At 36.2% G+C, this 22,790-nt stretch overlaps 2 protein-coding genes across 3 annotated transcripts in view; both read right to left on the bottom strand.

Moving 5' to 3' along the window:
* The window catches only part of LOC120526231 (mucin-5B-like), a 146,925-nt gene that overhangs the window by 73,788 nt on the left and 50,347 nt on the right, over nucleotides 1-22,790 (bottom strand). Inside the window, exons 35-52 of the mRNA XM_039749335.1 lie at nucleotides 22,291-22,465; nucleotides 19,109-19,347; nucleotides 18,824-19,007; nucleotides 17,716-17,920; nucleotides 16,349-16,527; nucleotides 14,575-14,644; nucleotides 12,908-13,023; nucleotides 12,076-12,107; nucleotides 11,527-11,698; nucleotides 9,078-9,179; nucleotides 8,534-8,574; nucleotides 7,629-7,751; nucleotides 6,251-6,349; nucleotides 4,562-4,690; nucleotides 4,346-4,444; nucleotides 3,166-3,294; nucleotides 870-909; nucleotides 283-406 (exon numbers count right to left, since the gene is read on the bottom strand). Coding sequence (XP_039605269.1) covers nucleotides 283-406; nucleotides 870-909; nucleotides 3,166-3,294; nucleotides 4,346-4,444; nucleotides 4,562-4,690; nucleotides 6,251-6,349; nucleotides 7,629-7,751; nucleotides 8,534-8,574; nucleotides 9,078-9,179; nucleotides 11,527-11,698; nucleotides 12,076-12,107; nucleotides 12,908-13,023; nucleotides 14,575-14,644; nucleotides 16,349-16,527; nucleotides 17,716-17,920; nucleotides 18,824-19,007; nucleotides 19,109-19,347; nucleotides 22,291-22,465 — 2,258 coding nt within the window. The remainder of the gene's footprint in view (nucleotides 1-282; nucleotides 407-869; nucleotides 910-3,165; nucleotides 3,295-4,345; nucleotides 4,445-4,561; nucleotides 4,691-6,250; nucleotides 6,350-7,628; nucleotides 7,752-8,533; nucleotides 8,575-9,077; nucleotides 9,180-11,526; nucleotides 11,699-12,075; nucleotides 12,108-12,907; nucleotides 13,024-14,574; nucleotides 14,645-16,348; nucleotides 16,528-17,715; nucleotides 17,921-18,823; nucleotides 19,008-19,108; nucleotides 19,348-22,290; nucleotides 22,466-22,790) is intronic.
* The window catches only part of LOC120529326 (mucin-2-like), a 30,821-nt gene that overhangs the window by 1,831 nt on the left and 6,200 nt on the right, over nucleotides 1-22,790 (bottom strand). For both annotated transcript variants that reach the window (XM_039753142.1, XM_039753143.1), the window contains exons 3-20: nucleotides 22,291-22,465; nucleotides 19,109-19,347; nucleotides 18,824-19,007; nucleotides 17,716-17,920; nucleotides 16,349-16,527; nucleotides 14,575-14,644; nucleotides 12,908-13,023; nucleotides 12,076-12,107; nucleotides 11,527-11,698; nucleotides 9,078-9,179; nucleotides 8,534-8,574; nucleotides 7,629-7,751; nucleotides 6,251-6,349; nucleotides 4,562-4,690; nucleotides 4,346-4,444; nucleotides 3,166-3,294; nucleotides 870-909; nucleotides 283-406 (exon numbers count right to left, since the gene is read on the bottom strand). In XM_039753142.1, coding sequence (XP_039609076.1) covers nucleotides 283-406; nucleotides 870-909; nucleotides 3,166-3,294; nucleotides 4,346-4,444; nucleotides 4,562-4,690; nucleotides 6,251-6,349; nucleotides 7,629-7,751; nucleotides 8,534-8,574; nucleotides 9,078-9,179; nucleotides 11,527-11,698; nucleotides 12,076-12,107; nucleotides 12,908-13,023; nucleotides 14,575-14,644; nucleotides 16,349-16,527; nucleotides 17,716-17,920; nucleotides 18,824-19,007; nucleotides 19,109-19,347; nucleotides 22,291-22,465 — 2,258 coding nt within the window. The remainder of the gene's footprint in view (nucleotides 1-282; nucleotides 407-869; nucleotides 910-3,165; nucleotides 3,295-4,345; nucleotides 4,445-4,561; nucleotides 4,691-6,250; nucleotides 6,350-7,628; nucleotides 7,752-8,533; nucleotides 8,575-9,077; nucleotides 9,180-11,526; nucleotides 11,699-12,075; nucleotides 12,108-12,907; nucleotides 13,024-14,574; nucleotides 14,645-16,348; nucleotides 16,528-17,715; nucleotides 17,921-18,823; nucleotides 19,008-19,108; nucleotides 19,348-22,290; nucleotides 22,466-22,790) is intronic.

The raw sequence follows: 22,790 nt of genomic DNA, 5'->3' as shown, positions 1-22,790 counted from the left end.
TGAGGCCACAATTTTTGGGCTAAGGTTAGATGTATCTTTAGCCATGGGTGACATCTTCTTATGCAGCACTATGATCAAGTAGAAACTGTTGTCTTACAAAGGGCATTTATTATAAACCATCAGTTGTGTGCTTATTTTAAATAGTGAAGGACCAGATTAACAACATACTGTATGTTAAGAATGAAGACAAACCTATGTGCATTTGCAAATTTATCAGAAATATACTAGATTTTATACATAACTGCTTATGGTAACTGCAGCCATACTATTACTGTAACTTACATGGAAGAGGATCCACATGGTCCTTCACATGAATTAACTGTGACTGGTGATGGTGATTTACATCCATTGTGTGTAATTTCAATTGTTTCTGTTTTCATTTGACATGTCTTGGGCTTCTTAGTACCTGTGTGAGACATACATTATTGTGATAAAAAGACTCAGAATTGTAATTAAACAGATATTTGTTAGTTAACTACTTTTATATTCTGCAGTTACCTTTCTTAGACTGCAAAATATATTGAACAGATCATGACATTTGATGTAGAAACAAGGACACAAGAAATTAAAGCTAAGTAGGTTTCAGTGAAATTACAATGGGGAGAGGGTCTTTTTATATTTTTATGGCAGCAACTGATTTTGAAAGAAATTAATCTTTTGAAAAGAAAAATTGCAAGGACCTGTCTTATGTCTGTCTGTTGGCTGCTGTGGGTGATGAATTTAAATTAATTTACACCATGATCACACACAAAGCCTATTTAAAGTTTCACATATCATTATTATTAATATTACTTAATCTTTTTATCATTAAAAGAAAAATAATAAAATGTCTGCAATATTCTTCAATATGTATTAATCAAGATACTTACAATGTTTGCAACAGCCAGATGAATCAACAGTTAATGTTCCCTAAAAAGTTCCAAAAAAAGGACAAATAAAATCCATATTAGACCAGTTCTACAAAATAACAACATACATGTTGAGAGGGACATTAACTACTTACTTTTGTATGAATATATTTATTAATTTTAGCAATTAGTTCTGATTCAAAATGATTGCAGTATATTCTTTTACTGCCCTTACTACTGGCATGCAGAAGAAGTTGGAATGTCTATTGCATGGTCTTCTGTAGACACCATGTTAGTTTAAAAGTGCTACTCTATTATGGACTTGGTCTTCAGTCTTAGAAGCCATGGTAGGTACAAGCTTTCCGAATAATTGATATTTTATTTGTCAACACTGTAGTGTAGAGGTTAGTGTTTCTACCTCAGAGTTGTAAAGTCCTGGAATAAATTTCCCCCCACAATAAAGGCATGCCTGTCTGTTAACTAGAAACTCTAAATTGTAATTAAAATCTGCCTTTGTTTAATAATGATTCTTAATTTCTTAATTCTTAATGATTCATAATGATAACAGACTAATAAAATATCCATCCATCTTCCAACCCGCTGAATCTGAACACAGGGTCACGGGGGTCTGCTGGAGCCAATCCCAGCCAACACAGAGCACAAGGCAGGAACCAATCCCGGGCAGGATGCCAACCCACCGCAGGACACACAAACACACCAAGCGCCAATTTAGAATTGCCAATCCACCTAACCTGCATGTCTTTGGGAGGAAACCACAAAATCCACGCTGAGAGGATCTGGGAAGCGAACCCGGATCTCCTAACTGCGAGGCAGCAGCGCCACTATGCTGCCCCTAATAAAATATAAAGCAATAAAACAAGTTCACCATAATCAAAAATTAACTGAGAGCTGCAGCTGAAAAAGCAAAATCTGCTTTAATTCTTAGCCCCTCACAATTACTGTATGTCCGTTTAGAAATTGTGTGTTCCTGCATGTTTTTTTTATTTTTCTGTAATTTTTTTTCTACTCTTTAGTGTATTGGACAGGTAAAGCGTGTTAAATGACAGGATCAGCCACAGTTTACAGTTTGTATACTGTTTTCATTGTTTATTTGACAGATATACAGTAATGATGTGCAAAATCCAAAGAGGCACAAACTCCACTGGTTTCCTGTGAGGTCGTCATGGAAACCACTGTGCCATGATTGGCTTGAATTTTACTGAAACAAATACAAAGATTTGGGTTTGGATAATTGGGATTGACACAGTCTGTGTCTGTATAGACATTCTCCAGGTATGTCAGTTCCTTTGCACATCACTAACCAACTTAGAATGCTATGCTATTTGAAATCTTAATTGGTTTCAAAAGGTTAAGTGCGTCCTGTGCAACCTGGATTTCCATGTAGAGCTGATTCTGGATGGATAGCAGAATGTAGTACTCCTATTCAACTTCTGTTTCAGATAACACATTTTGCCCTTCAAATCATGTACAGTTTTTGAAGGCCTGTCTGTGTTCTTGGTCAACTATAAAGGAGGTCCTCGTATTAATAATAATTCCAAGAACACTACAAAAGTACAGTTACCCGAATGAAAAGAGCACTTGCTATGGCTGCCAATAACTTATAGGCCACTACCAATAGAAGGCAATTTATGCCAATATAGTAAATGATGCCCTGGAGATTGTTTCTCCAGAAGTACCAGTACGAGTCCTGGGTAGTGGACAATTATAGGAATAATTGTGGAAATTCTGTGTGCCATTGGGGTAGCAGGGAGACCTGAGATTATTAACATGAGGCATCTTCTACTCACTTTGAGTGATTTGTGACCAAATGTAGTGACCACAAAAAGAAAAATTAAGCAAACATTTGTCTGATTCTAGATTTTCTGTCTTTCCATCTAGTTTGGTATCTGCAAATGTACTTTTTTTAAATGTATCATTTATAATCATTAAAAAGACTTATGTATTAAAAATGAGCTATGAAAGTGAGTATGATGGACACATTTTATACATCTGCTTCACAGCTCTACAGACCCAGTTTTAATAATAAATTGCAACTTGGCTTTTAAGTTGACTTGGTAAAGGATATAAGATAAGTAAACGTGATGAAAGCAAGGAAGCAATTAATGCAACATTTTCATTTCCACTTACAGTATATACCTTAAGAATCTTCTTTCAAAACAATGTAGACCTTTAAATTAGCCATGATTTATTTACTAATTTATGTATTTTATAATCTATCGTTATATGTATATGCACAGTATTATTTTTGAAACATCTTTGCTTTCTTAAAATATGCCCCAGATCTTTGTGAACTCACCGGAATGCAGTCATCAACATCAATATCCTCACATTGCATTTTGGTTTCAACTGTAATAAGATGGTCAGACTGCTTTGAGCATGTGTAGCTGGTGCATTTATCATCAGTAGATGGCCAGATTTCTCCAGGCTGCAAGACATCATAAAATGTATTACTTTATTATGTTACTAAAATATGTATGTGCTATACATATTTCCAATCTGTTCTTAGTTACAAATCACATGTCACCATAGAACTTCTCTCTGATGCTTTGGATTAAACATATTTCAATATGGTATAAATATTGAGGGTCTAAAGGCCAACATAAATACACTACATGATGTATTAGTCTGTCTGAATGCAAATGGTTAAAGCCAAGGTACATGAATAGGCTTAGAATAAAAGTTCTTAACAATAATTAAATGAATGTGGAGCTCTGCCTTAGTTAAATGAACATGCACTATTATGAAAATATTAATTTTTTACCTGTCATGAAGTCACTGTTTCAGCTGCCAAAGATTTTTTTACAAAATGCATTCAGATCTCATATAATTGCCTGAGAGTTACCAATGTGCCTGTCTGTACACAGACTTTGAGCGTTTTTTTTATTAAATCAGGGCAGTTTGCTGATGTCTTACTCCAACATTATCGCCCTCTCACAACCACTCACTTGTTCTTAATACTTATTCTTCCTCCTGCAATAGAATTTTCATATTTCCTTCCTGTTCCCATTGGGTCTACCATTGACTGCCAGGGGCCATTTATATACCATCCATAGGTTAGAGCGTGTCCCCCATTAAACATATAATTCAGGGAAACACCTGTGTGGTATATGTTACATATAATAGGGGTGTGTGCTAAGACCGATATCACAAAATACCCTTCCCTGGCTTGCACCACACTGAAATATAAGAAAGAGTCATTTGTCACCTCTCATTTTTCCCTCCAGAATTAAAGAAAGAGTATACCTTTTTTTAACCTGATTAATTTCTCCTGGACTTGGATTTTTTAGAATGTAAACTACACCTTCTAGTATTCGATCACATTCCTCTGAACAGGACACCCCATTACAAACCATAACATTGGGTTTGCTGTAGGAGTTTATGGCTATATCAGTATTTTGAGGAAAGTGGATAGGGAGTAAATCGCAAATACTGTATATATGTGAGGGCATCAGGGTGGAAAATTAAAGTAAGGTTACCTGCAGCAAGTGAGGAGTGTTATCTTCTGTTACAATGACACAGCTCTTCTCAACACACCGTCCACAGCACTGGCCTTCAACTTTCTCAAATTCTGATCCCTGTGATAAGGACACATAGTAGGAGTCACTTATTTTAAAGAAAACTACATAATATTCCAAAGTTTTCAACAATCTTTGGTGCAATACAAGCAAAGTCATGGCCTAGTTGAAACTTACTGGTGAACAATCGGAGGTGCTCTTTTCTGAGCAGGCTATTCTCTCTTGAAGTAATATAAACTCATCAAAATATTGTAAACACTGGTAATTGTTACAGTAGTCACCAGGAACTGACCAGGTCTCTCCCAGCTGAAAAAGTATAAAAGGGAAGCATTATTATCACTCTGAAGCCATGGAAGCCAAAATTGCACAGTTAAGTCCACTTTATTTATTTATTTATTGTGGCAATACATCGCATACTGTGTCTATTACGGCCCAGAAAAAAAACTAAATATACCACAGAAAAAATCAAATGATAATGAACAAAATCATAAAGGCTTTATTCTTTTTCACTGTGTGCTTGATTGCGCATGTCACACTTATTGAACACTTTTATTTCAGCTTTTGGAGGTAAACCTCCAAGCTAATAATGCTTTTTCTTTATCTTTCTAAAAAAATATTTTAGTGTTTTACAAGTCATAAGTTTAAAAGTACAGTTGTCATCATATTTTTAGCACAGAAGTATGATCAGGTTAAGGGACTTTCACAGGCTGTCATGGTAAGCCAATGGTGGTAATTGAAGCAGCAGCCTTGCACAGCAGTTCATAGTCACATGCCTTACAAGAGTAAATATATTGTTAGTACTGTTCCTCTCAGGATACAAATGCAGACTATTGAACTAAAATCAATATAGCTACTAATTGTATAAATAAACCTGAAACACTTTTGCATCATGACTCAAAGAGACTATGTTTTTTTTTTTCTTTTGAGTTCTTGAACATTAGAACATTTGTGACAACAACAGACCATCAAGCCCAACAAGCACATCCATCCTTTTCACCTAGATTGTTCAAAGCAACATCAAGTTAACACAGCCACAGGGAATGCACAAAACCAGTGTATTTCTTCATGTCAGTCCCAAGCCCAGATAAATGGGGTGGGTTACATCAGGAAGGGCATCCAGTGTAACATTTTGCCAAATCAATATGCGCAGAACAATTTTGGATGATCCGCTGTAGTAATCCCTAACGGGAGCAGCCGAAAGAAAAAGAAGAATTTCAAAGTAACATCCTGTTAAGCTTTTAAAGTTCCTAAAGTCCTGCTCTCCACAGGACTACTTGGTATTTTTTCAGTGAATCTATTATTTTCTCTATGAAGAAAAAAGTCTAGCATTTTTGTGAAATCTACCCTTAACATCTTAATCTCTATTTGCTTAAACTGCAAAGGTTCATCTCCTTCAGTCTCTCTTCATACCTGTTACCTCTCAATTTTAAAATCTGCCTAGTTGCTCTCCTCTGGATATGGAGGTCAAAACTGTACACAGTACTCCTGGTGACGCCTCACTTGTGTTTATAACGTAAGCACTAGTTTAGCTTAAAAATTGTGTTAAAATTCCACTCTAAATCCATTCTTGCATAGATTTTTTTCTTCAGACTCTCAGGTTTTTCTACCCCATTCCCAAAATATGCAGATTATGTTGATTAGTAATTGACAAACTGGTGTAGCATTAGTAAGTGTTAGTGTGTATGAGGTTGAGTAAAAGTACCCTCTTAATGGATGGTTTCTGCCTTGTGCCCTGTGCTGCCACTACAGACTAACTCCCTTAGTTAAGCAGTTTCAGGAAAGGGATGGATTGTGCTGATGAAATCACAGTGTTTAAAAAGTGACACCAGGAAGGCGGTTAATATAAATATACATCTCAGATTTTACCTTGACAGTATGAGGTTCTTCTCCTTTGATCGACACCACACAGCTTTCCTGAACACAATGTCCACAGCATTCACCTTCCACATCAGTGTACACAAATCCCTGCCAAGAGATGGTAATTAAATCAAATATTATGGGCTTCATCATTAAGAAGAATTTGCTTGTGTTAAAAACAGTTTTATACCTTGAAGCACTGGACTCAACATGCATTAACCGTATTGATAAAACTGTAGTGACATTTAACAAAGCTTCTACACATAAGACAAAATCATAGTAATCTTAATTTTTCAGTTTATAAGAATGACTTTATAGCCAGAGGAAAGTCAGATAAAAGCCAATTGGCATCAAATCAGCAAAAGATGAGAATGTTTGAGAATTGATTCCATCATGGAGAAATCATACAAGGATGCTTGTAGCAACTGAACTTTTAAATATATCACATGGGGGCAGAGATGAACTGCTTCCAGAGACTGCCGTAGGGCAATATTGAAAATTACAGTCTATAAAAAGTGATCCCAGGAGGGCAGTAATTTTTATTAGTTGTCCCTCTGTTATGTATGCTGCCTAGTATGAACTAGTACAGGCGTCCTCAATCCCAGTCCTGGAGAGCCGCAGTGGCTGCAGGTTTTTGTTCTGACCTGGTTGCTTAATTAGTAAGCAATTCTTGCCAATAAAGCACTAACAAGCTATGAAATTAAATTAAATTCTGCTATGTCAGGTCACTCTCATATCCTAGATTTTCTTTCTCTTTCTATCATGCAAATGATTTGAAGGCTAAAATGGACGAGTAATTCTCAGTCCTTCACTTTTTTCTCTTCATTTTTCTTCCAAGTATTTAATTAAACCCAATAGTGCAGATAAATACACACAGGTGTAAATGTAAATAAGCTAAATGGAGAAATGCTGCTGTCTCTTGTAATTTGCATGTTATTGATAATAAGGAGCAATTAAAATAGCTGTTTAAGACAAAATTAAGCGATAAGGGCTCAAACTCACTAAAGTGAAGCAGAAGTGTTACTTTAGCAATAAGTGCTTTTTATTAAGCAACTGGGTTGGAGCAAAAACCTGCAGCCACTGCGGCTCTCCAGGACCGTGATTGAAGATCCCTGAACTAGTACATGGTGATATTTCATAGAAAGTTGTACACATTGATGTGCAGCTCTGCAGAGGTTCATCTTTTCCATGCATTCTTATTGTGGGTGCCTGGAATCAGTTCTCTTGTTTGTGCTATTTTTATGTCTGCATTGTAATGAATAATAAATATCTTTATGTAGCTAAGCTTTTATCTGTTCATTCCTCCAGTTTATCTACAGTATAACAAATGTTAAAAAATATTTTTTCCTTGCATTTACAAAATGAACGAATTGTATAATTTACATACGGGTTCACAGTTGGTGTTGCAGGGTTTTTTCTCACAGTTAATGACATGAAGTTTAGTTTCAGGGTCCACATCAGCAGTACACTTACACTCTTCACATTTATCTTTGACAATAGATGCCCCTGGCTACAACAGAGAGGAAAAAAATCTGTGAGAAAATTTTTTTCTTGCCATTGGTTTTCAGAATGCCTAAAATGCCAACATTTGTGGCCTGGCTGACATAAGCTGAAGCACATTTTCAGAAAACAGCAAATTACTACCTGTGAATTCAATTTTTTGTTTCACTAAGATTAGACATTTTTTCATAGCTTGTGTAATAGATTTAGTTGCTTGTGCTAAGAAAAACTGTATATCCAAAAAGGAAAGGAAGTCAAATGAGCTGAGCAGTTAGAATAATGAGGAAAAAGTTTGAGGCATTAATATGGGGTGGCAGACTACATTTTGGGTTTCAGAAATAAGTGTACACAGGCCAGTGCTTCAGTTGAAGTCTGCTGGGGCACTGGTGTTATAAAACATATTTTACTGGTTTATCACAATGCATACAGAGAATGTGGCACAATGGGAAACTCAAGAGAAATCCCACAGTTCAATGAACTTCAACTGGTAAGTAAAATTAAGTTGTGGCATAATGATGAAATGATAATGAAGTTGGCATAACTATGGAGATGAAAAAATATTTACCAATGTTATTGGGCCCAAAGTGAGTGAGAGAGAGAACCTAGCGAGGCAAGCATTTTATTTGTGCTTTAATATATTTTATTTGTTTATCACTTCTTTATGTGTGTTGTGTGTGTGAATTAAATATAGGTTTTGCGATAATTCTAAGATAGATTTGTTTTGTCATGCTTTGGGTTGTCGGAGGGTTTTCTTACAAGTATTAGGGTTTAAGGTTTTAAGGAGAATCTCACCTGAAATTCTACATTATTGTAGACACAAACATCTTTAGCATCTGAAAGAAACAGATCATGTTAAAAAGACAGGAAAGGCAATAGTCACAGTACACAGTACAGTGTTAACAGTCAGTTGTAGGCAGTCTATAACTAATTAACGGGACCTTCTGTTTCTGCATTTTCATTGAACTAATACCTGCAAGGCCAAAATAAATATTGCAAGCTAATGTTTTAATAATGATATATGCCTCACTATCTAGATAGTTTTGCCTGGCTTGAGTGGTGGTTTAGTTCACATCCTTCTTCCCCCTTTGCTAATTCATTTTTATAACAAAAAAACTGTGAATTGATAACAGTATTATTTCCTAAATAAAACTATTCAATAAAAAGTACATATTAACAGAAAGTGACAATTGACTGATGCATTTGTGATATTTGATAAAGGTCAAAAATATTAGTCAAACTATGGATTATTCTCAGAGAGCTGTGAATGCTGGTAATAAGGTTGTGCAATACGTTTGCTTAGTATTGTTAACCGTAATAAAGGGTAAACAGTACTTACGGCACACCACCGTAGGACAGCATTCTGTTGGGGAAGTGGTCACAGTTTCTTCATAGCCTGGTTTACAGTGCTCAACAGGCTTACAGAGACTTATGTCACAAACTATGAAAATTGAAGGAAGGATTTGTTACTAAGTAATTCTTTGAGATAGAACTTCACATAAGAAAAAAAGAATGAAATGCTGTTATAGAAGTTACTTGATATAATGGCTATGGGCTTAGAAGGAAAATAGGAGTCCAGTGAGGTAAATAAAGCAAGTGAAGAGCTACACAAATAATATATATTAGTCAATATGAGATAGTCCAGAAGGGAACTGTGCCCTGAGGTAGCGCCCCTTTCTGTTAATTCCAGTACACCATGTAAATATTTGTCATCAAACTCACATTTTTATTACTGTTTGACATTTTGTATTTCTCTTGTTGGATACTTATTTATTCATTTGTTAATATCTGACTACATCTCTTCTTAATTCTTGGAGACATCCTAAAAGAATTTCTATTATATAGAAACTGGTACTGTACTTTTGATCTGGGAGAATTACTGCTGTGTGTATGTGTATACGTATATATATATATATATATATATATATATATATATATATATATATATATATATATATATATATATTGTCATGCTCATTAAGTTTGCATACCCTTGCAAAATTTGCGATATATTTGGAAAATATGAGTAATCATACAGAAAGATTTCTTTTTAATTAGGGAGTGTGCTCATGCGAGGCAATTTACTATGACGTAATTGTGTGTGTCCTTTTTAAATCATAATGATAACTGAAATCACCCAAATGGGCCTGGTCAAAAGTTGACATCCCCTTGAATATTGGGGCTGAGAATAAACATAAAAGTAGACACAGGTTCAAATTAAAGGTAATTTAGGGAGAGTGTCTACACCTGTGACCTCTTTAATTATAATCAGTGTCTGTGTATAAATAATCCATTTAAATTCAGGAAGAGTTACACTGACTTTGCTGGATACCAAACCACGGGGAAGGCAAAAGAACCATCAAAGGACCTGCGAGAAAAGGTTGTTGATGTGTATAAATAAGTAAAAGGATATAAAAAGATATCTGGAGATCTGAAAATGCCTGCCAGCTGTGTTCTTAAGTTAGTGGTTCTGTTGTTACCAGGCCACAGTCAGGAAGACCAACCAAGATTTCAGCCACAACTGCCAGGACCATTAGGGAGGTACAGGCATCTCTGCAAACAAGTGGTGTTGTTGTTTCAAGATGCACAATAAGGAACATCTTGAACAAAAATGGGCTGCACGGTAGAGCGGCAGGAAAAAAAGCCTTTACTATGCCAATGGCACAAAACAGCCCGCTTACAATATGCAATATAGCATCTAGACAAGCCTCAAAAGTTCTGGAACAAAATCCTTTGGAGTGATAACGACAAAAATTGATCTTTATGGTCACAACCATAAACTTTATGTTTGGAGAGGATACAACAAGGCCAATGATGAAAAGTACACCATCACTACTGTGTAGCATGGAGATGGATCTCTGATGTTCTGGGGGTGTATGAGCTACAGCAGCACATGTAACTTAGTGAAAATTGATGGCAAGGTGAATGCAACATGTTACTGGAAAATATTGGTGGACGACATGCATTCATTGGCACAGAAACTGCGCATGGGACGCACTTGGATCTTCCAACATGATAATGATACAAAAGACAAGGTCAAGTTGACCCGTTGGTGGCTACAGCAGAGAAAAGTGAAGGTGCTGGAGTGGCCATCACAGTCTCCTAAACTCAATATCATTGAGCCACTTCGGGGAGATCTCAAATGTGCAGTTCATGCAAGACAACCCAAGAATTTAGGGGACCTGGAGGCTTTTCGCCAAAAAGAATTGGCAGCTCTACCACCTGAAAAAATCACAGGGCTCATCTGCAAGTATATCACAAAAGACTGCACATATATATCTATTATCTATATTTATTTTTCAATGAGGAAACTTCAAAGTGTTGGGGGTAAAATGTAAGCTTTTGCATTTGACAGCAAGGTTTGAAAATAAATAAATAAATAAATTGAACTCTTTGAAGAAGAGTTGCCATTTTGCTTAAAGTGGATGTGACACAGTGGATGTTATCTAAAGGTGACGATAGATTGTGACTTTGTTGGGATTCAAATAACAATTCTGAACCTGGAAGGAAAGAACAGTAATAGCTGTGACACCACGTCATCCCTGAATGTGTAATAATTTACAAATCTAGTTCAACTTTCTTCAATTTTATAGATAATGAAAAAGACACATTTACAGCCACTTCTTCTTCAGCTGGATTGCAGTCCTTTTTGAAATATTTCACAAACTAGAAACAGAACAATGCCTGCTGTTGGATTAAGTCTGAGTCATTCCCTGACCTCAAAGGTGTATGTAGTTTGGAAAATAGGAAAACACACTCCATCAAATACTAAAAAACACTTTACATACCACATTTCTTTTTAGCACAGCAGGAGCCATCCTCTTCTGACACTAAGGTCTGCCCTGCCTCTGTGCAAACGACAGGTGGTTCATCTTCACAGGTTTTTTTCTTGCACTGAATGCTGAGTGAGTTTTGATTACAGATACATTCATTGCAGTTGCTTTCCCAGGTGTCTCCAGCCTGCAAGATCAAAGGAGGATAAGTGTAGTTTAAGGGATGTTTGACTGGAGTGTTGATAATTATGTTGTTATGCTATTAGCAGAGGCACTGAGCTAAATTCCAATCAATTTGTTAATCTGGCAGTAAAGCCTTATATTATATTTCACTGCATTGTTCTACTTTAAATTAGCTGATAACTTCAAAAGAGTAATCCTTTTGCTTTTAACCTTTCCAGTTTTACATTGAGAATGTTCTCATTCATTTGATTGTATTTGTTGTAGCTTTGCAGTGCTGCTATGGCACTTTCAAGGATGATACATTTCATTGTTACTCATAGCCTTGCATTGGACTGAAGACATGTGTTAACATTTTCAGAATCAGTAGGAAATAAAAATTACCTCCTTAGGCATGCCATCTGGTCCAGTACAGCCTACATAGATTCATAAAAGAACAATAGTTATCATCAGTATTTCAAAAACTATTTTAACATTTTTCATATGAATAAAAGTGGCCTTGAACAAGAGGACTTGTTTAATCACAAGTCTAGTTTACCATCTGCCCCAGACTGATGGATGCATTTCACCTGTTTCCCACTTACACAAGTCATTTTCAAACCTGCTTTGTCCCAAACAGGGTTTTAGGAGTCTGCTGGAGTCTACCCAGCCAGGATATAAACGATTTTTTTTTAAAATATTTACTCTGCACAAAGCTAATCCACAGCTGTTGTTTCACCATCACATTTGATGCTTATAACATACTCAGTTCCATACTCTGTTTGCTTTTATATAAATACGAAAGTTATTTCTCATCTTACGGGAATCACTAAATATTCTATTAACAATGATTACCAAATGCAAATACTTATGAACCATTCATCCATCTATTATCTAAAACTTCTTTTAGTTAGTAGAGGTTGGCAATGAGCCTGAGTATATTTCAGTAGCAACCTGCACAAAGCAGGATATAACTGCAGATGGAGCAGCAAGAAGTCACAGGACACACATTATTGCACACATCCAAGCAATTTCAACATGCTAATCATCTTAACACTCTCATCTTTTGGTGCTGGAGGAAATTTGTGTATCCAGAGAAATACTGTATAGGCTTGGTTAATATAGAAAAACTAAATCTTTGAACTTGCGGCAATACTAACAAGTGCCTTTGTTCCATATGTATTTCATACCCATGCTCAGGAAAATGAAATCAGTAAATGATATCAAGACTACTGACCGCAAGTTGAGACGCATATATCTGAATTGGAGCTGAAAAGGGTTTTTTTCTCAGGACAGTAGCAACCTTCTTTTAGTGCTGAGCTCTCTAAGTCCGCCTTGTATTTTTCATTGTACCTGTTGAAGAGGTAAAATGAAAACAAATATAAATTTTGAGAACTTTTTTGTTTTACCCATTTACTTTATTATATTTGAGAGTTAAACTTCTAGACGGCAATGAAAAGACATGTTAACCAAAACACACACATCCCCTACAATAGCCTTTGTTTTGTATATTTACTGTCTCATCTCCTCTACCACTATGGCCTTGCCACTATGAAGCTTTTTAATCACCACATCAGCCTCTTCCAAATATAACCTCTACCGGTACTTCTGTCTCTGTCTGCTTTAGGTAGTATGTGTCCACTAGATGTAGTAGTTCTTCAAAGTGTTCCAACCCTATTGAGGTCACGTTTTTCCCACACACACTTAGAACAAACTATATGAGGTCCCACCTACCCTTCCTGAGCCATTAAAAGTGTTGCTGAAACCTGGTTTTGCACAGTACACAAACTGTTCTCACATTCCTCTCACACATGGACCATTTCTTTAGCCATTGCTGTATCTGCCGCCTTTTTAGACTGCATGTACTGTATTTCTTAGTTTAATCTGGAGACTATCCTGTTAGCTTTACATAGAGAGCCTCTTTCCCTCAAATTGACAGCATCCCTTATTATGTTGATGTCCACCACTGTTCACTAAATTTGCTGAAATGACAGGCAACATCATCTTTATGGCTGTAGCTACTTTTATGTGTCTTCACTACTGATGTCTAGAACAGGTTTGATTCAGATTTAATTTTTCTGAATTCTCCTGAGAAGTTGGAAATCTCTTCCAGTAGTGGAAATTGAACTCCTATCAAAGAGAACCTCCAAGCATCTGCTAGTAATTCCAAGAATACCCTTACTATCTGTTTGTGTCTTCATGTCTGTCTGACCCAGTTTAACGTCAAGTGGTGATCAGTAGACAGATAAGAATCTGTCATAGCCTCAGTTCAGATGATACAACTATAAAGTTAATCACTGATCTTTGAATCAAAGGACTCTGGTGCCAGCCATGGATATGTGAACACCTTGTTTTCACATTTAGTTGTTTATGTTGACTATTTATGGCTAATATGGAAAAGACAGAATATACTTAAAAGTTGTTGGGTGTCTATATACAGACACCAGGGAAAGATTGCTTTCTGCAACCCAAAGTCAGAATAAGATGGCACTCTCATCCTACTTGAGCAAACTCCAACTGTGTGACTTCCAGTTAAGTGCTTGTCAGCATCCCCACACCTGCCTGGAACCTTTCCAGAGTAAAGAGAGATAGACTACTCATGCTGGAAAAGTTCAGCTTCTATGTAGCCAGCACATTTCTTAATTACAAAAAAAAACCCAAAAAATTTTTGCTTCTTGTGATCTGAAGTTTAGACAAAAAATGTTTCTATAAGCTTATTCCAAAGTAGATGGTTGTCCTACCACCACATGTGGTACAATATCCCACTAATAATTTTTCATTGCTTTACTGCCTTTACATTTATATAGCCTAATAGTCCTGTATCAAGAGTCAAGGTAGCTGTGGAGGATAGCTGACAATGACTCATTAATTAAAAAATAATGTTTTAGAATGAATTTAGCTTACATAGCATTGCAAGTAGGCTCCATTGCTGGACCACAAGCCTTGTATTCTTTTGTTTCTGGACAGTTGAATTCTGAAAGAGACAAGTACAAAAACATTTTGAATTTTTAATGTGCAGACCTACTATTAAGACCTTTTTAACTTACTGGAGGAATACAGCATACTGTATGTGTGTGTCATTTAAATCATTAATCTATTTTCTGGATGTACATTTTCTATTACAGAAATGCCGATGCTGTAGTAGGATACTATTCTGACACCATTGGACACAAGGAAAGAAGAAATACTGATTGGATGCCGGAACTTTGCAGATGACATGAGTTATGAATGTTTCCTGCTAGAAAGACCTAAATGTCACTATTAAAGATTTAACACAGTTCTAGTTCTCCCAAATTACAACTGGCATTGTGAATCACCTTGGAGGTATTTTGGCCTGTCAATGATTCTTTTTGACATTAATGTTAAGTGTCACCATCTCTCTTGTTCTTGTGTCTTCAACCAGTTTACTTTCATGGCACCCTCTAAAAGTAAACATTGTTAGCACCTACTTACTTACTGCGTAGCAGAGGTGCCTCTAAGCTCGGTACACTCATTAGCCTAGTCCAAACTGATTAAATACCCACCATATACTGCTATCCAGTTTCACAATATGTACCATGTATAATTACTTTCCACTTAAATTGCACAGGTAGATAAAAATTATTCTGGAAGAACTTGGAACATGATTTTAGGTACAGGTATGGCACATTTTTTCCCTTCTTTCACAGATGTCTTTAAGTATTTGTCTGTACTCCATATAAGACAAAGTTTTGATGAGCCTGGTTGCTTCAAAGGCACACTCCACCCAAAAAAATATTTTGTTTATTTACATGCATGGGAAAAGCTCTATATAAATAAAATGTATTATTATTATTATTATTATTATTATTATTATTATTATTATTATGTTATGTACCTCATGTAGTTTTTAGTGATGACCAAAAAAATGTCACTCTCATGTTTTTAAGGCCAGCTAAGATAAGAGATATTCTGACAGAATGGGCATTAACAAGCTTTTGGACAGGGCAGTTCACCAGTGAATGAGGGAGAAAGACAGATCTTCAATTCAAGAAGCTTGATCCTGTGTGAATGTGTTTATTCTTTGTGCACTGTTCTGATTTTCCTGTAATAATTATTTAACAATATTTTGTCAAAACAATGCATGCGCTTTGCCCATTTTAAGAATTTGAGTGGATGACTTGATGTGTGGATTACGTGACCTGAGTAATATAAGAGTTTTCATGGATGTTTTTATAATGTTTGCTGTGGACCAGCGTTGGTCTCTTCTTCTTCTTAGCTTTCATCCCAGGCACATGCAGGGTCAGCTGTTGGGCAGGACTTTCACCACTTATTTTGATCGAGGGCATCTTCGGGGGCAACATCAGCTTGTAACGTCTTCCTTGATTCGGTTGTGCAAGCACTTTTTCGGTCTACCATGTGGGCTCAGTTGTAAAGTTCAGCATTGGTCTTTATAGATGTCCACTCCATCAGAAAGTTTTTTTTATCTCTGTTTTCCATAAAAATATGACATTAAGAATTTTTTCTTGACCATAAAGTACATGGGGGAAGTAATATTTCTGAATACAGAATAAGTATAAAAAGATCTTGTCATGTTAATGGTACCTATTTGCTAGTCAAGTGCCCTCATTAGAGTATCTATTGGAATTTAAGATGGTGCGATGCTGCCCTTGTATGTACCCATAACACCTGCTTAGACTTAAAATCAATTCTTCCTTACCACATTTTCCATTAGTAGCTCCTCTCCAGTCAACACAGATGCCAGATGACAGACATTTGGAAGCATAAGCCTCCAGACTTGAGCAGCCAAAGTGTTTCTCTGGATTACTGCATACATCGTTTTGACAAGCAGTGTAATAAATCTCTACTGGGATAACCTTCTGACAATCTTCAAAGACTCTGATGAAATATAACATATCAACATTAAAGGTTAGTCTGATTTCAAACTAAATACAGTAAATATGAAAGAATGTATGACCAATTTCCACATTCAATGCTCACCACTGCAGTGGAAGACCACAAACAAAATAACATTTAATTTGGAGGTTCTTTCACATCTGCCTTACAGGACCACCTTTACTATAAATGCCCAGTCTTTTGGGTTATTTAAAAAAATCATGGATAAATTCTGTTTGGAAAGTGAAAAATAGGAACAACAACAAGGTGTGTATTAATCTTAACTATTAAAATTCAGTTTTGAATCGAATGAAACACACATGACCACTCATACTGCACTTGATTAACATCAGAAAAATCTTTGTTTTCCATATAACCTCATGTGTATGTATTGGGGATGTGGGTGGAATGTGATGTATTTGGAGAAAACCCATACTGACACAGTAAGAATGTATAAACACCTGTAAAGTGCTGCTAGTAATATGTACACTGTTGCAGACACCATCCTTGGGCAAGATAACAAAAAGCAAGATGCATTAGCACCTCCCCAGAAATGAAACTTGCATATGCAAATGAATATTCATATTGTCCAATCATATTCATACTGATAAACCCAGAAGTATTCATGGAAATGAAAAATATGATCAGTATACACAGAAATTTAAAAAATAAAATTGCATTGTGAATTAACCCTGAGTGTTGCCCATATCAGTGCACATAGTTTACTGCAAAAAACTTATGCATTCATTAATTTTCTGAAATAGCTTTTTAGGTTAAATGATTTTACAGAGCAGGAGCCTTTCCTAGCAGCATCATGCACAGTGCAGTCACACCTTTCATCCCTGTGCACATCCGTATCCCATCACAGCAGGGCAATTCTGTTGTGAATGTAGTTGGAATGTGGAAGAAAATATGTAAAACTCTTATTGCTCTAGAAAAATGTGTACACTCCCGAGAGACAGATCCTAGATTTTAAAACTGAACCCAGTCCCACTAAGCAGTGAAACACTATACTAATCTCTGTACCACCTCCTTGATATTAGTAAAATATTTTATCACATAGTTGAAATGTTTTGTAACTATATTTTATTTTTTCTTTAGTGACTCAAAGAAAGGAAGGGTCATTTTGAGACTTTACTTCATGAGAAATATCTGTAATAGATGCTTTCATATTTGGTAAAAAAGACTTACTTGCTATTTAAGATATCACACACTTCTGCTTTACAAGTTGGCTGAGTGGTCTGTGAAGTAGGTGTTGGGGTTGGCTTAGGTTGATTTGTACATTCTGGTTTGCTCTCAGTAGGTAGAAGCCACTGATCAGGCATTCTGGTGAAAGAAGGATCAGTAGTGCCATCTGGCAAGCGGGCATCATTTTCTTTGTTATTGTCACAGGTTCCTGAAATAATTAAAAAAACAGTCTCTGTAAGTAACAAATGTAGACCATGTATGCATACGACTGGGGATGTATAGCCTTAAAGAAAATGGATAGAAGTTATCACTCAAAATTATTTGATAGGATTTATAGCAAAATTACGTATAGAATTAGCAAAGGTACAATTTCATAGTCAACAGTAAGCTTTCCTTCAGGTACTATGCAATATCAGCATGGACTTATTGATGACTTATGTATATCCTGATGGCCCACAGCTTCAGTAATGAGAGCTGCTGTTCTCAAGTCCAGTGGATGTGTGTACATGTTCTTATGCTGAGGCCATGGTTTGTATTTCAATATGGCTGTGCCCAACTTTCATGCTGGCTCCACTCTGTTTACAGTAAAGTGTCTAATGAGAAATCAAGCAAAATGGCACCTTTAATTGGCTAACTAAAAAAGATTACAATATGCAAGCTTTTGAGGCAGCTCAGGCACCTTCTTCTGGCAAGATGGAATGAGTTGCCTCAAAAGCTTGCATATTATAATCTTTTTATTTAGGCAATTAAAGGTGTCGTTTTGTTTGACTTCTCACTAATTCATAATGGCTAACACGGTACAACACCCTATTACTACAATAAAGTGTTTTTGATTTTGAAATATCAGAACATATTGTCCAAGCAGTTCAAAGTTTATTATAATTTAAAATTAGTAAACAGCATTGATAAAGAAATGGATGGAATCCTAAATTTCATTCAGTGTTAAGTATTTCATATTCTGGTAGTATTGCCCCTTACTTATCCTCAGTATTTTAAATTACATTTATTTACAACCATTCATAGAAAATTTTCAGTTGTTAACTGTAATGATAAAACATCATTTAAATGGTAGCCTGCTGGAATAACATTAAGGATGAAAAAAACATCTTACCACACAGTCCTTCAGTGTTCTGGTTGAAGTCTGAATATGGAAGCAAAATGCTGAATGTGTTTCTTGTGTAGGTTATGGTTGCATCAATCTCTGCAATTTTTACATCTACCTCACTCTGTGTGCCAGTTATGGTGAAGACATCATTTGTGAAGGGTATGCCAACTTCCACTTCATTAAAAAATACCTTTAAGAAGTTAATATATTTTGTTATGATATATACTTTGGGATCACAGCACTAATGTTGTTAAATTTGAACTGGACACCGTAGTGCTTTTGAGTCATTACCTTATTTTTTCCATCTTGTTGATCCAAGGTTACTTTCTGTGCTTTGTAGAGGACTGTTAGGGATCCGGCACAGTCCTGGCTGGAACTGTCATCACAGTTCTGGTTGTTAAGAATAACCTTAAACTCCCCATTCTTGGAGGTGATTTCTTTCACCAGTACATAACTGCAGCTTCTCTTGAAATTATAGTAAGTTCCATCAAAGGTAGTGTAATGAGAGTTGTCCCATCCAGAGCAGAAGCCTAACAAATCAAAAAAAGGAAGATATTACTCAGCATAAATGCTATATTACCAACACCAACTAGACATTTATTTTATTTATGATTTATTTTCAATTGGATTAGCAAATGTTATAGGGGATCCAGAGAAAATGGATTTATACTGAAATTAGAAATTAGACCAAAACAGTGTGGTACAATGCTATAGGTTCATGGCTTCTCTGTAAATGACAATACTTCTGTAAAAGTTTGATCGACGAGATGGCGTGTGATAGGAAGCTGGACTAGACAGTGTGAGGAGCTAATTTTGCTTATAATAGCTGTTTTATTATAATTAGTAGTATTCTATCAATAGTATCCACATTTTTCAATTCCATTCTCTGCCAAAGAATTTCTGTTCTCTATGTACATGATGCTTTTCAGGAGTAAGGATTGATCGACCAGATGTTAGAGAGTAGGTGACTTGAGGTGGCTAAAAGTAGGTAGGATGGGATCTATAGAGAGGGGCTCACACGAATAGGCAAAAAATCCAATTACAGTTCAAGTATTAACATTTCTGCCCATTTAACAATTAAATAAATAGCCACCACATATGCAGAAAACATTTTTTTTAGCTAGAAATCATGAAATGTAATACAAATGATTTCTGTCTTTTTTAGCAAGGCAAACAAAAAAAAAAGGTTATTTTATTCTTGGAAAAGAAGAGAGACTAAAAATGGCTATGCTGCTTAAGGCACTTTGAATTTAAAATACCATCCAAATATTGAAGTCCAAGGGTTTGTCTTGTTAATCATAAACTTTTTCTGATCTATACTACATATGTAGCCAGTGTTGTTTTTCTGTTGTCGAACAATTTAGGTATACTATAGAGATGCAGCTTCCTTCCTTTGGATCATGACATAATTTATACTAACAAACAGACATCAAATGCACAACATTTTAGGAAAAAAGATAATGTCTGTAATGCTTGAATTATAGAAATCGGTATTGTACCAAACAAGAAAATTGAATATTAATATAAAGTGGTGAAATGAATAAATTTACACATGTACTGTAATAACTGGAGAGGGTGAAACTAGATTTAATAAAGTGTAAGGTTAACAGGCTCACTCTAAATACATTCAAGTGATTATGTTCATGGGTTTCTGGAATATCCCAGAAAAACTTAAAAAGTAGTCGTGTGATAAGTTCTGTCTCATATGCTCTATTTGCAAGACTGTTTAAAATTCTTCGTGAGTAAAAAGCTGATAGTTGTTTTTCAGTTTGGTGAGAATGTGCCACTAACGGACATTCAGTTTTGTATACTGTGCACTGTATCTTAACAGTATGGAGATGCCTTTGCATTACTTTATGCTTAATCATGAAAAAATATCATTACCAGCTAATTCTTATAGAAATGTTTGCATCTTTTTGTTGGATATAATTTTTATATACATTAAATGGAGGTTTCAGTGATAAGACAATCACTCACACAAAGCCAACTCGGAACTGCCAATAAACCTAACCAATATGTTTTTGGGAATATGGAAAGAAGATCAGGTACCCTGAGAAAAACCAATGCAGATACAGGAAGGATCCTATAACATGTATAGGATTTGAATGAAGGAGTTTGGATCAATGAGGAAGCAGAGCTACCCACTGCACTTCATGCCATAATATAATATAATATAATATAATATAATATTCCCGGGTCCTCCATGCGTGGAGTTTGCATGTTCTCCCCGTGTCTGCGTGGGTTTCCTCCGGGTATTCCGGTTTCCTCCCACAGTCCAAAGACATGCAGGTTAGGTGGATTGGTGATTGTAAATTGTCCCTAGTTTGTGCTTGGTGTGTGAGTGTGGGTGTGTGTGTCCTGCGGTGGGTTGGCGCCCTGCCCGGATTGGTTCCTGCCTTGTGCCCTGTGTTGGCTGGGATTGGCTCCAGCAGACCCCCGTGACCCTGTGTTCAGATTCAACGGGTTGGAAAATGGATGGATGGATGGATAATATAATATAATATAATGTAATATACTAGCCGATGCCCACCGTAGCATACGGCAGTGTAAGAATAGGAACTGAAAACGGTGAGAAAAGAATTCAGAAATCAAGAAGAAAGAAATACATCTTAAAAGACGCAGTCGTGAATAGGTGTTTTGCTGAAGACGACAGATAATGAGTCGAAAGATCTAACCCTAGAAAAAACCACATACAACTGACCATGGAGGAAGACTGGTTGTTGTAGATTAATGCAAATCTTTTTAAACATTTGTCCTTGGGACTTGTTGATAGTCATGGAGAAGGCGAGTCTGAGTGGGATTTGTGTGCGTTTAAATTTAAAAGGGAGATTGGTGTCGTAAGGAAGGAGAGAGATTCTGTCAATGAAGATTGTTCCAGAATTTTGGATAGTGAATAGTTTGCCCTATGTCGTAGTGAGAGTGCATTTCGTCAACCGTTTGTGTCAAGAAATAACCCACTGATAGGAACAGGCAGTTGCCGGATCCCGGAATACAGATGACATTGTACAAAAACCTGTCGACAGAGAAGATACTGTCATTCATTTTATAACAGAGGCTTAGGAAACAACCGTCGCAGTATAACGAAAATATCAAGGAGCGAAACCAATGCCAATAGTCGAGAGAGTACCTTTCTGTAGCAGGCTGCGGAAAAGACTCCCAGGCGCACACATGGCCGAAGTGAAAGGTCATGTAGTCATGCTAGATATAGGGCGGTGACGTGACAGCAATGGGGTCATGAGAGAGGAGCGGGGAATGCGGTAGTCTGATGGACGAATAGGAATCGAGAAAAATGGCGTGGAGGTGTATGGGAGGCCGCAGGCAGTGTGGGGAATGGTTTGGAAGAGGAGGAATAGGAATCGAGAAATGCTGTGTGGGTTGCGTGTGGGGGAGACCAGGTTTGAAGAGGAAGCAGGACGAACCAGAAGAGAAATATATATAAGAGATGTGAAAATCTTACATTCATTTCTACTTACATTCACATTCATAGTGGAAGCAGCAGCCACTGTCATCATAGACTTTAACTGGTGGTCGTCCATTTTCACAAACAACTGGCTCAGCTGGTTTGCAGTTGACAGGATTCAAGGAAATAACAGAGCCTCCTTTGCATGTTGCTGTTGTACATTTGTCTACTTGCCATGTTTCATCAAACTGCAAGTGATTAAAAACAAAGCATCACTCAATAATTTGGCAAAGCTTTATATAAACTTATGAGATATAAAGTGCTTAAACACAATTTTAACTTATAATTTTACATTAAAATAAAAGCCTTGGATTAAACACATTTTTATTTTTAAATTATTTTAAATTATTAAAGTCCTCCTCATCTAAGAGATAATTCATCTCCAGAAGTGTCTCTAATTCTAGTTAGTGGAGTAAAACACTTTTCATCCAAAACATTAAAAGGAAATGTGCTCTTTTTTTTAAAATGTTAGATAATACTTTTAAAATGCAGATGATTATAAGGTCCACTTTT

Source organism: Polypterus senegalus, chromosome 1 (genome assembly GCF_016835505.1).
Source record: "Polypterus senegalus isolate Bchr_013 chromosome 1, ASM1683550v1, whole genome shotgun sequence".
In the NCBI taxonomy this organism is placed as follows: domain Eukaryota; kingdom Metazoa; phylum Chordata; class Cladistia; order Polypteriformes; family Polypteridae; genus Polypterus; species Polypterus senegalus.
The sequence above is the reverse complement of the archived record's forward strand: the minus strand, read 5'-3'. Positions and strand labels throughout refer to the sequence as shown.